Here is a 13,098-nt window from a genome sequence, read left to right on the forward strand (position 1 = left end):
TTCATCAGCAACTAAAATTAAAAACATATATATTATATAATAGCATATAATAGATTGTAAACCATAATGATTAAGGTATGGTTATATTATGTTATATGTTTTTTATATGTATAGAAAGGTTATAATATTTATGTTTTTAATTTTAGTTGCTGATGAAGTCCTAATAAAGGACTAAACGTACAACAAAGATCAAATTGATGGTTTGAATTTTATTTATTTTGTCCCGAATTCCTGTGAACATAGTTATTATATTAATTTTCCTGGACGTAATCTGATTATTTATATGTAATTTGTAACGTTTAAATGGTAAATATTATATAGTGAATAGTAAAATCACGATTTTACTGTTTGAAATGGTAATTTTTAGCAGTTGATCATTACTTATTATAAATCGACTGTTATTTATTACAGTTCACTTTTTTCCGTGTAATAATATAATTTTAAATAAAATAAAATCAGTGTTAGTTCTAGTAAGTGTTAATGACCGGTAATTAATCCAAATATTTGGAAAATGATCTCTTATGTACTATTCTGGCAACCGTCCAGCTTCCAGTATGCACACAAATATAAAGGAACGGTTGTGCTTAGCCATAGCAATAGTATCGGAGTTTACCCACCACGTACTTATAGCTATATCATTCTGCTGAGCATTACATGTATATAGGTGTCCCTTATCCAGTGAAGTTCATATGCATACGTGGACTGGCTGCATGAATGCACTGTGGAGCCTAACGACTATCATCCATATGTATATATGTATAACGGAGCGTGCAATGCCAGAAAACAGAAGCCAATGCAAAATATAAAGCGCCGCTGGCGCATCAAGAGTAAGATAAAAAACCGTGAGAGGAAAAAATGAAAGGAAGAATGAGAGAGCAACGCCGGAAGAGGCAAGGCATATAATGTGTCCCGCTTCTCAATGACGCGAGAAAACGATACGTCGGATTCGGATAAACATAGAGCATTATTATCATATATATAGCCGGACAATATAAACATCATAAAGTTATTAAACGAGGGAGGATTGAGGTAAAGCTGGAATAGTATTGTGCTGGAGAAGAGAAGAGAATAAAATATTAAAAAGCGGCATTCACATAGATAGGTGAATTTATTTAATAAATATTGAATTATTGATAATAAAATTATTTGACAAAATTGTTTTGTTAAAAATTTTTTTAATTTAAAAAAAAATGTACTGAATAAATTTTGAAAGATTTTAAAAGCCAAAAAATTTAAGATAATTGTTTAAATTTAATAAATTTTTTATGGCTAAAAAATTTTAAGACAATAAAAGCTAAAAAGATATTTATTAATAAATTAAAAAAAATTTTTAGCGTTACAAAATAAATTAGTGAATAAATGATAGCTTAAATTAAAGAGAATTGTTCAAATTTGACAATTTAATAAATTTTAACTATTTTATACAGCTGAAAAATTGTAAGACAATAAAAGCTGAAAAGATTCTTATTAATACACGGTGAGAAATTTCCATTATTTTTTATTCTGCATGGATTTTAGATATTACAATGGTGCATATTACTAGTGAACCTTATTGACTCAGAATAAAATTTTACAATGGCCCATAGTAATTTCCGAAACAAATGAAATCAGACATAGTAAATGGTAGAAATTGAAATGTACCATAGTAAAATGAAATATGCAATAATTTAAATTTCCGAATGTACTATAGCAAAAAAAATAAGAAAACGTTTGTAAAAAATAAAAAATTTTAGAGTAAAAAATGTTTTTAGCAATCAAAAAAAATATCAAACCAAACAAGATTTTTTTTGTTTGCAATAATTTTTAAAAATATAGTTTTTTTTATTTTTTTTTTTCATTTTTAACAATGAACGTAGGATTTATTTTGGCAGTTAATTTTATTATGAATAATTATAAACACAATATATAACTTTTAAATTATTTTTTATTATTATTAGAAGTGTCGGTTGCAGGTTAACCATCAGATGTTTGTTTTCATTTTAATTTTTCACGGTAAATTATTAAATATTTTATTATTTATGAATCTTACAAATTTTCATTAACTATTCATGTGTTGATGGATTTATAAACTAATATTTATTGAAAACTTAATGTTTATTGCAATTTTCATAACACCGTTAACCACTACTGATAGCGTCTGTAGATTTATGTTGACAAAACAAAGCAGCACGAAAAAAATGAAAGAGCGCGCGTCGCGACTGACGCGCATACGTTTACTATGGGACATTTGAAAATTTCATAGTCACAATTTTAAATTTAAACCGAGTACACGTGACTAAATGTGAAACTTTTATAAATTTTTATTGTCGACTGAGCAACAGAAATTTTACTATGGAACTATAATGGAAAGTTTTAAGCACACTAACAGTTTTTGTTCTGTCAGTTTACGAAAATTTTTTATATATGTTTATGTAACAGTTGCATGGTCAAATTTACTATAGTCCCTAGTAAATATTGATTGGTACAATATGATATTCTTAAATTTTTATGGTAATATTTTGAATTGAGTCATTAAGGTTCAGTCTTATTATGTATGCATAGTAAATTTCTACAGAAATTTCTCACCGTGTAAATTTTTTTTAATTTTTAGCGTCACAAAATAAATTAAAGTGAATAAACGATAGCTTAAATTAAAGATAAATGTTTAAATTTGACGATTAATTTTAGCTATTTTACATGGCTAAAAAATTTTAAGACAATAAAATCTAAAAAGATATTTATTAATAAATTTTTTTAAATTTTTGTTACAAAATAAATTACAAATGAACAAATGATAACTTAAATTAAAAATAATTATTCAAATTTGACAATTAATTTACTAAATTTTAGCTATTTTATGTAGCCAAAAAATTTTAAGACAATAAAAGCAAAAAAGATTCTTATAAATACTCGTGAATACCTTGCATCATGACGAATACCTTGCATCATGACCTAAGTTTCTAATGGTGGTACTTATGGATCCTTCATAAACATGGCCAAGAAGCTCCTTTTGGGGTCTAATTAATCAGACTAATCAATTTAATTAAATAAATTAATTATCTCTTCTTCTTAGAATCCTGATAAATCTCACTGGATAAACAGTAATATTTTTGCAAATCTTTAAAATGTGAAATTGTTATTTTCTTTCGAAATTATAAATTATATCTGGACTCTGTTATGCAATAGTGTGTTAAGTTCATAGGATTTCCATAGCACTTAACACATTAATGCATAACAGTGTCCATATTTTCTTTATATTGTAGTTTTATGGATGTATATTGCCGATTGGCCTTTTTTAAATAAATAAATAAAATTTTCCAAATTTTTAGCGTCACAAAATAAATTAAAGTGAATAAATAGTAGCTTAAATTGAAGATAATTGTTTAAATTTGACGATTAATTTAATAAAATTTAGTTATTTTACAAAACTAAAAAATTGTAAGACAATAAAACCTATAAAGATATTTATAAATAAATTTTTCAAAATTTTTAGCGTCTTAAAATAAATTAAAAAAATCATTAAAAGAGAACAAATGATAGCTTAAATTAAAAAAATTTAAGATAAAAATAAATTAAAACTATATTTGACGGTAAAAATATTATTTCAATAATATAACTAACTGCACTGATAGAAGGATTTATTTGTATTAAATAATATTTTTTAATAGTTAATAAATAATTTATTAGAGACCACTTTTAGTATTTAATAAATATTTCTTAGTATTTAAAATTATTTGTTTGTACATTAATAAAAAAATTAACTTGACTCAAGAGCCAAAATCTTGAACCAAGAATACCATTTTGAAGAAAATTATTTTCTTGAGTCAAGAAATTATTCTTGATTTAAGTAAATTTTTTTTGACTCAAGAATTTATTCTCTTGACTTAAGAAAATCATTTTCTTCAAAATGGATTCTTAGTTCGATTATGGCTCTTGAGTCAAGTTAATTTTTTTATCAGTGTATTTAATAAATCTGATATTAATTTATTAAATATTAATAAATCTTTTTAAATACTAAGAAATATTTTTCAAGGACTAAAAAATGGCTTCTAATGAATGATAATATTTAAGAAATCATTTATTAGAATTCATTATTAACTTATTATTAATTAATTTTTATTTGTTAATATTTAATAAATATTTTTAATTATAAACAAATCCTTCTATCAGTGTGGCTGATTTTTCTTGATTTCAGAATTAAATCATACCATCAAACTTTGACAAAATAAAATATATTATAACAAAATTTTCCTTTAAATTCCGCCTTGAAACCATCTACATACAATATCTGGAATTATAAATAAATCGAGCAAATGAAACGAGGATGAGATGAGTCAAGAGTCGAATTAAGTAGCAGATCGATGTAGTATTTTTAACAGGTCAATATTCTACCTGCTGGCAACTGAAAATGAGGAAGAAGAAAAGAGGAGAAAGCTGGTTGTGGAGAATAGAATAATAGAAAGGAAGTACTGAAGATAAAAAAAGGAAGACTTACAAGAGCAAAGAATAAGTTGTGGAAAAAAGATAAAAAACTGAGTAATTTGTGGAAAGGTTTCCCGGAGCTGAAGGTGCTTCTTGTCGACTACTCCAAAGCTCTAGAGCTACACTATCCATATCACGTATATAGATGCAGTGTACCAGCATACAGGGTCTTTATGCTCCAACCTGTTCTCTTCTTACAAAGTTCCTATCTCAATTTCTCTAGTTCGCTAGTACGGTGTACAGTACCTATAGTACTGGCACACTCTCGTTAGCTGGTCTCTACTCCATCAAACTGGCGTGTATTGATCCAACGACGCGCACACCAACTTCCACCTGTTTGAAGCTAAAACAGTTCCCCCTCTTCGGCCATCGTTTCTTACACATTAACCATTAACCATTTTACTTTCGAGCTCATTGTCTCGTTTACTCCTTATGCCTTCTATTCTCCAAGTTATACACTTAGATGTTTAGTTTTAATTCACTCTGCTGTCTTAGGTGTTGTTTCAATGAGTTCTATCAACCTGATACACCTGCAATTATTTACATATGTAAAGCTTAATTTATATTTTTAATGCAGTACTTACTAATAAAATTTTCTTTCATTTTTTTTACTTCCTGTTAGTGGTTCCTTTTTTTTACATTTTCTTTGTGAATAATTGTGTCAAAAAATTACATTTTTTATAATTAATTTTGAAAAAAAATTTGGTAATTATTTACAAGTGGATTCAACCCAATTTTGGGCCATAAGTAAATGAAAAATTACCATTTTCAAATTTTTTTTTTATTCTGCTTGTTTTTACCGCGCAAAAATGTCGTAAAAGAAATAAATAAAAATTTTAATAACTTTTTTGCTTTCAAAAGTTGGAAAAAATTTTGGTTCTTATGTTTTTTGGATAAAATTTCTATTTTATATTTTTTTGATGTTTTTTTTTTTTTGAAAAGTACATAAAAAAACGAACAATTAAAAAAAAAAAAAAAGTTAAATATCACAACTTTCTAAAAAATTTATAAATAATAATATATATAAATATATAATATATATCAAAATTTATATAATAAAGTAATAATCAACTTTTTTTTTTTTAATTATTTATTTTTTTATGTACTTTTAAAAAAAATATATATCAATAAAATCAAATAGAAATTTTGTTCAAAAATATAAAAATTAAAATTAATGACTAATGGAGGCAATATTAAACTCCTTTAATTTTCATTGACAAGTGCTTTAAAAGTCAATTTCTAGAACTTTTAATGTAAAGTAACTTAATTCAATTAAAAATATTTTGAAAATCTAAAATATAAAATATGATAAAGATTGATATTAAAAATAACATGAAATAATTAAGTAACAATTAGTACTAGAACCAGAGCTTTAATTATTTAATAAGATTCAGATTAATATAATTTGTACCGTTGTATAATGTTAAATAAATCTATCTAAAAATTAAAATGGTTAACCCCACTTGTAAATATTTACCAAAAATTTTTTTGTTTTTAAAAAAAAAATAACTCGATATACTGTCCAAAAAAAAAATTTTTTAACAAAAAAATTACTGTAAGAAAAATTTATATTTTTTCCAGCTAAAAAAAAATTTCTATCAAATTAATTTAACTTAATTAATTAAAAAAATTTATTTTATTTTAAAGAAATTTATGATGATTATTAAAATAAAAAAATGTACTAAAATCAATAATTTTTCATCTTAAAAATAATTTTTTTGTCTTAAATCAACTAAACGTTTTTTTATCTGTGCAGTGAATAAATCTCTTAAAATTTCTCTTTGATCTAATTTACATACTCGTATTGATTTATTCCCTCCTCTGAGCTTGCATAATATTCTTGAGGAATTAATACCGGGATGTATTTACTCGAATCGATTGATCTGTGATGCACAGTGTAGTACGTCTCACAGATTGCTGGTCCATAATTACAGCACTGGCTGGTCATGAACAGTAACTATACTTAACAATTAAAGTTGATTCATTCTGAAAGTAATTTCCCATTCTTAACTTTTTATCTCCTGCGATTTATCTGCTTTACAACAAACAGAGTCTTATATTTTCTTAGTATTTATAGTTTAAGTTAAAGTTATATTAATGTGTATCTTGGATAATCTTGTCATTATTCCCGAGCAGGGCCGAGTGAGCGGTTCTTTAATTGCAAAGATTTTTTTTATTGTCATCTCTAATATAAAAGTTGCAAGTGTGTCATTCTTTTCTTCTTTTATTTTATTTTATTTCTCGAGTACTCGTTTAATGCATTAGTAGCTCTGCTGGTAATGCTCTGCAGTTAGTTGTTTAGAAAGTAGCACTGTTACTGTGATATCAAGCCCAACTATGTACATAATAGTATGTCGTGTGTGCATTCCAACTTTCCACGTGATCCTCCATTTATTATTTCACATCATATCACCCGTGGTTCCGCTTCTACTGGTACATAATAATTTAATAAACATTGACATAATAATTGCATAAAACAAATAAATAAAGATAAAAATAATACATACGTACTTTAAGCGCTTCTATTCCGATATATCGGCTTACTTACCACTTATGTTGCCACTAATGCTTAATCATAAAACCAGTTAACTGTTTCACAGGATATTTTATTTCTTAAAAGTATTGAATGTCACAAATTAAATTGTTACCCGCTAAACACTTTAAACACAAGTATGAGTGAAGATAGTATTAATTTCACGGTACAATATAAACATTTTATAATTTAGAGTTTTAAATTAAATAATAATTAAGTTAGCCGACATTTAAAAATTTGAATGAATTTTTTTATTAAAAAAATTATTTAAAAAAAATCTAATTTTTAAAAAGTTTAAAAAACTATAAGTGCAATTTTTTAAAAATATTTTTTTATTGAAAAAATTGTTACAAAAAAATAAAATTTTTATTTGTAAAAAAATTTGAAAAACTATAAGTGCAATTTAAAAAAAAAATATTTTTTTTATAATTTTATTTATTGAAAAGTTATAAAAAATAAAATTTTTATAATAAAAAATTTTATATAGCTTATTTAATTATGAAATAATAATAAAATAAAATTTTTCGAATGTAAAGTACTTTCTGATGCTTCGCATTATGTGCAAAAATATTTTTTAGTTCTAATTTAATAAATAATTAAAAAAAAAAAAAGTCGGCTAACTTCAGTATCATTTAAATAAAATAAGTATAAAAAAGAAGCCTTATAGAACTACAGTATTTAATCAAACAATACGTAGTTTTCCATCATAATCTCAAAACACAAAATTTAAATCCACAAGTGTGAAAATATGGCTTCGGAATAAAAAATATCGAGACAATGAGAGCAAAAACGGTAGCAGGCGAAAGCTGTCATTGTTCAGATCACGTGGCTTCACACGCAAGTGATGTAATGTCCTCGGTACTAGTTTTTAACAAAAACAATGTACAAAGTATAGTAACTCGAGCACACAATGCTCTGTCGTTAATTTCTCGACTAAAATGAAAGCAAAATTGAAACTAATTTAGTATTTATAACAATGATATTGAAAAAAGTAAATTACAAAATTTTTAATTTTTTTTTTCATCATTAATTATAACTAAAAGATATTTTTTAAAATTTTTTACGTCTTTTCTTTTTTAATAAAAAAAAAACTTCAAAATTCTCAAATATCTGCTAATTTAATTTTCATCTTGTAATACACAGAAAAAAAAATTAACTTGAATCAAGTAAATAATTTTGAAGAACTTAATTTGAGCAAAAAAAATCTTAAACTAAGAAAATTTAACTCAATTGAATAATTTAATAATTTTTGGTCTTGATTCAAGACAATAAAATCTTCAAAATAATTTTCTCAATCCAAGAACTTTTCCCTTAATTCGTTAATTTTTTTTTTAGAATAAATTGATAAAAAAATTAATTTGAATCAAGTAAATAATTTTGAAAAACTTGATCTTCTTGACTTGAGTAAAAAAATTCTTAAATAAAGAAAATTTAACTTTATTAAATAATTTTTGGTCTTGATTCAAGATAATAAAATCTTCAAAATAATTTTCTTGGTTCAAGAATTTTTCTCAGTATAAATTGATTTAAAAAATGAACTTAAATCAAGTAAATAACTTTAAAGAACTTGATTTTTTTGATTTGAGTAAAAAAATTCTTAAACAAAGAAAATTAAACTCAAAGAATTTTTGTTTTTAATTCAAGAAAATAAAATCTTCAAAATAATTTTCTTGGTTGAAGAAATTTTTTCTTAATTAAATTTTTTTTCCATGTATTAAATAAATGAATACTCCAAGATATCTTGTAAGAATAAATCAATTGTCAACCGGTTTTAGTATCCGGACTAAAGCCGAGAGCAACCGCATCCGGTGTTATCTTCTTTATCCTGTCATCACATGACAGGAAGGATTCCTATAGAAATAAGGTTCCTGTGACTTCTGGCAGTGTTTACATGTATATAAGAAGACAACATCCTCAAAGAGCAACAAAATAAAGCAACACGCCATAATAATAACATATTAAAACATAAATACAAGTAATAAGATCTCTTACCTGGAGTTCTCTGACGATAGTAATTACACTCGCCGCAAACAACAACGGCTCCAGTGGAAGGACACATATCATTTGCCGGGTCAGTTTGCATGTCTTCATCACAAACGTCCTTGTAACCTTCCGGAGGACTGAGAGTTTCGTGTGTCTGGGCCTGCAATTGAACCGGAGTCATAGGATCGCCAGCCAGAGGATTGTTCCTCTGATCAGCCTCCTCAGAGGACTCGGCTTCATCATTATCATCATCATCAACCTCCTCCTCGTATTCTTCCTCCTCATCTTCATCATCCTCGTCCTCATCTTCCTGGGACTCTTCACTGCCTGGGATCCCGAGACCACCGACACTGATACACCCACCAACACCAGCACCCACTCGTCTCGACAGATCACAACCGTTATCAATAATCTTATTACCGTTTCTCTCGGTAGCAAAACGCGTGTCAATATCACCGGCAGCCAATTGTCTCGTAAACTCAGCTCGACACTCTTTGCAATTCCCCAGGCGTATCATCTCAGGCTCCTGACAGCAGCAATCACACTCCTCCTCATAATCACCACAGCACTCTTCTTTTATCAGGATAATATAATCCGCAGCAAAAAATTCATTCAACTTTTCGTTTATCGTCACGCGATTCTTCTGCGTTCGTTGTTTACTGTGCCCGGGTTTCTTCAGCAGGGATTTAAGCGTTCGTGTGCCCATTGGGACTTCATGCATCTGCTCTAATTCCTTCATTTTTTAATCCTGATTTTTATACCTGCTGAGTTAGTATTCAAAAATTAATAAATTAATTTTTTTTTAAGTAATTATTTTTAAAAAGTTTACAATTTTTATTTTATTTTTAAAATTTTCTTCATAGTAATTTTTAGTGTTATTAAAATCAGCTGACTTTTTTATTAATTATTTTTTAAAAATTAACACTTTAATTTATTTTAAAAATTTTTTTTCATAGTAATTTTTAGTGTTATTAAAATCAGCTGACTTTTTTATTAATTATTTTTTAAAAATTAACACTTTAATTTATTTTAAAAATTTTTTTTCATAGTAATTTTTAGTGTTATTAAAATCAGCTGACTTTTTATAATTAATTATTTTTAATAAATTAACACTTTATTTTATTTTAAAAATTTTTTTATAGTAATTTTTAATGATATTGAAATCAGCTGACTTTTTATAATTAATTATTTTTTTTTAAATTAACACCTTAATTTATTTAAAAAAAATTTTTTATAGTAATTTTTAGTGATACTAAAATCAGCTGACTTTATAATTTTTTTATTAATTAATTTTTTTTAAAAAGTTAACACTAATTTATTTAAAAATTTTTTTTATAGTAATTTTGAATGATATTGAAATCAACTGATTTTTAATAAATTATTTTTAAAAAGTTACTTGTTATTTTATTTTAAAAATATTTTTCATAGTAATTTTATTGTTGTAAAAATAAAAAAAATTGACACATGTCTGTTAACATTTTAAATAAATCAATTACCAAAAAAAAAAAATTCACTTACTTGAAAACTAGCTGACACTTTCAAGCAATAAATTTGTATCCGGCACAATAAAACAATCTTCTTCCGTCATTTGCAAATTTAAAAACTAGCAACTATTAAAAAAGTACTCCAGCTCCATGACAATCACTTGCTCCACCAGCTGCTTACTCATTTCTCAAAAAATTCCAGCTGATATTTTTTATTAAAATTAAATCTAGTTAATAAACATCACCAAAAATAATAAATCATTTTTTTGACACCACAAACACTAATGTCGTGAAGAAAACAAACGGTCTCCATAAAATACGTCCTTAGCGCTCGAAGCCGCGGTACAAACTGGCCCAAACTGTTGACGTTGTAAGTTGTACAGGTATATTGTAAAATTGTAAAGGTACAGGTTGATGTGCCACCACCTCTAGCGAGACACTTGAATCAGGCCCACCAGCCAAACACCTTCTATTCACTCCGGCATCAACACAGCCAGGTTACACACTCACTAGTCACTTGTCACTGTTAGCTGTGTAGAGTAGACTGGTTAGCCCGTTGTCCGTTGTCCGTTGGGTTACTATGACTAGGACTATCACTCTGGATGCTCCCAGCACACTACCACCACTGCTGGCATCCTTCTCAACTGGTTGGCTCTTTCTGTTCCGACGTTCCGTCCACTAGACCGTTTTCCTCGCCAGTAAAACGTAAACGTTATAGCTCGGGTATTGTCGTGGAAATCCGCGAATGAATAAAACCTTTTTTTGCTTTGCCTTGCGACGCTCCTCCTCCCCGACAAGTCCAGCCGTCTTTATCGATCTGTCTCACCCACTAAACATTTTTCTTCTCTCTCTCTCTCTTAAATCTAATCCCTCCTGTCATTTTTCTCTCTCACTTCTCTTCTTTTTTTTATGGGAATATTTTTTAGGCCCAAAAGTGACTCAGCTGTATTTATTTTTTTTTTCCGGCCGTTGCAGGTGTTTATTATAGTGCTTTTTTTGAACTAGCCGGTTTTACCCGCCGGGTTTGAAGAACAAGTACTTAAATTAGCCGCTGGAGCGCACCACTGTCAGCATTTTGTACCTCAGGTTTCTGATAAGATTTTTAGCTTCAGATACTGAAGAATCTACGAAGATTAATGACCGCGGCTTGTTAGTTTTTTATTACCTTGCTTTAAAGATTGCTTTTTAAAGATTGACGAGTTAGATAAGTCTAAGCTTTTAATTAAATTGTTTTTTTCTAATTTAATTTTAATACTCTGACACTTTTTAATTGACCAATTTATTTTATTTAATCTGGTGAAATTCTTTATGGATTAATGAACTTTATTAATTAAATGTACTATCATTTTTTTATATAATATTTTATTTGATCAAAAAATAACAGTTTAATTGCTAATTTTTTTATTTTACAGATAAATTAGATTGATTTACAATAATAATAACAATTTTATCATAAAAATAAATTTTACTTTAATTAAATGATACTAAAGTTAGCTGACAATTTTTTTTAATAACTCGTTCAAAATAAAACAAAAATTTTACCATTTTACTTTTAATTTTCACATTTAATCTATATTATTAAGAGAGTAAGCAAAATTTTGTGGCCAGTATATTTATATGATAAAATGGGTTTATAGGGTCAAATTTGGTATCGTTGGAAAAGATGATAAGTACTTAGGCTGCATTCGAAAATACTGTATCTCGAGATACATAATTAAGAAAAGACCTTGTATTTCGTAAACTATTGAAGTTTTTAAAGATATAAGCTTATACCGATGTTACGCTCATCGAGACCTTTCATTTGAGTACCCACATCAATTTTTCATATATTTTATATATTATATATATGTATATATGAAAAATATATCAAAAATGCATGTGGGTACTCAAATGAAAGCTCTCGATGAGTGTAACATCGGGATGAGCTTATATCTTAAAAAATATCGATAATTAAGAAATGACTTTGTATCTTGTGAACTATTGACATTTTTAAAGATATAAGCTCATCCTGACATTACACTCATCGAGACCTTTCATTTGAGTACCCACATCAATTTTTCATATATTTTATATATTATATATATGTATATATGAAAAATATATCAAAAATGCATGTGGGTACTCAAATGAAAGCTCTCGATGAGTGTAACATCGGGATGAGCTTATATCTTTAAAAATATCGATAATTAAGAAATGACTTTATATCTTGTGAACTATTGACATTTTCAAAGATATAAGCTCATCCCTATGTTATACTTATCAAGACCTTTCATTTGAGTACCCACATCAATTTTTTCATATATATATATATATATATATATATATATATATATATATATATATATATATATATATATATATATATATGTATATATGTAAAATACATCAAAAATGCATGTAGGTACTCAAATGAAAGCTTTTGATGAGTGTAACATCGGGATGAGATTATATCTTTAAAAATGTCAATAGTTAAGAAAGTACAGTGCAATTTAACTAAAGTCATTATTTAATAAAGCATAATTTTATTTATTTATATTTCACAAGTCACGGCAGTCACATAATTGCTAGTATTTTCTAATTGCTATAGAATAATAAAAAAATTTTTAATATTTCCCAACTTCAGTGTCATAAAATAAT

The 13,098-nt window shown here is 26.5% G+C and overlaps 1 protein-coding gene across 2 annotated transcripts in view; it reads right to left on the reverse strand.

Annotated features, from left to right (window-relative positions):
- LOC123268191 overlaps positions 1-11,356 on the reverse strand; it is a 46,158-nt gene extending 34,802 nt beyond the window's left edge. Inside the window, exons 1-2 of one of the 2 annotated variants that reach the window (XM_044733104.1) lie at positions 10,496-11,356; positions 8,987-9,738 (exon numbers count right to left, since the gene is read on the reverse strand). In XM_044733104.1, the coding sequence (XP_044589039.1) occupies positions 8,987-9,716 (730 nt within the window). In that variant the 5' untranslated portion in view covers positions 9,717-9,738; positions 10,496-11,356. Of the gene's footprint in view, positions 1-8,986; positions 9,742-10,495 lie in introns of both variants that reach the window. The other variant, XM_044733103.1, reaches the window with a different exon arrangement.
- Between the last annotated feature and the right edge of the window lie 1,742 nt (positions 11,357-13,098).

This window comes from Cotesia glomerata, linkage group LG6 (genome assembly GCF_020080835.1).
Source record: "Cotesia glomerata isolate CgM1 linkage group LG6, MPM_Cglom_v2.3, whole genome shotgun sequence".
In the NCBI taxonomy this organism is placed as follows: Eukaryota; Metazoa; Arthropoda; class Insecta; order Hymenoptera; family Braconidae; genus Cotesia; species Cotesia glomerata.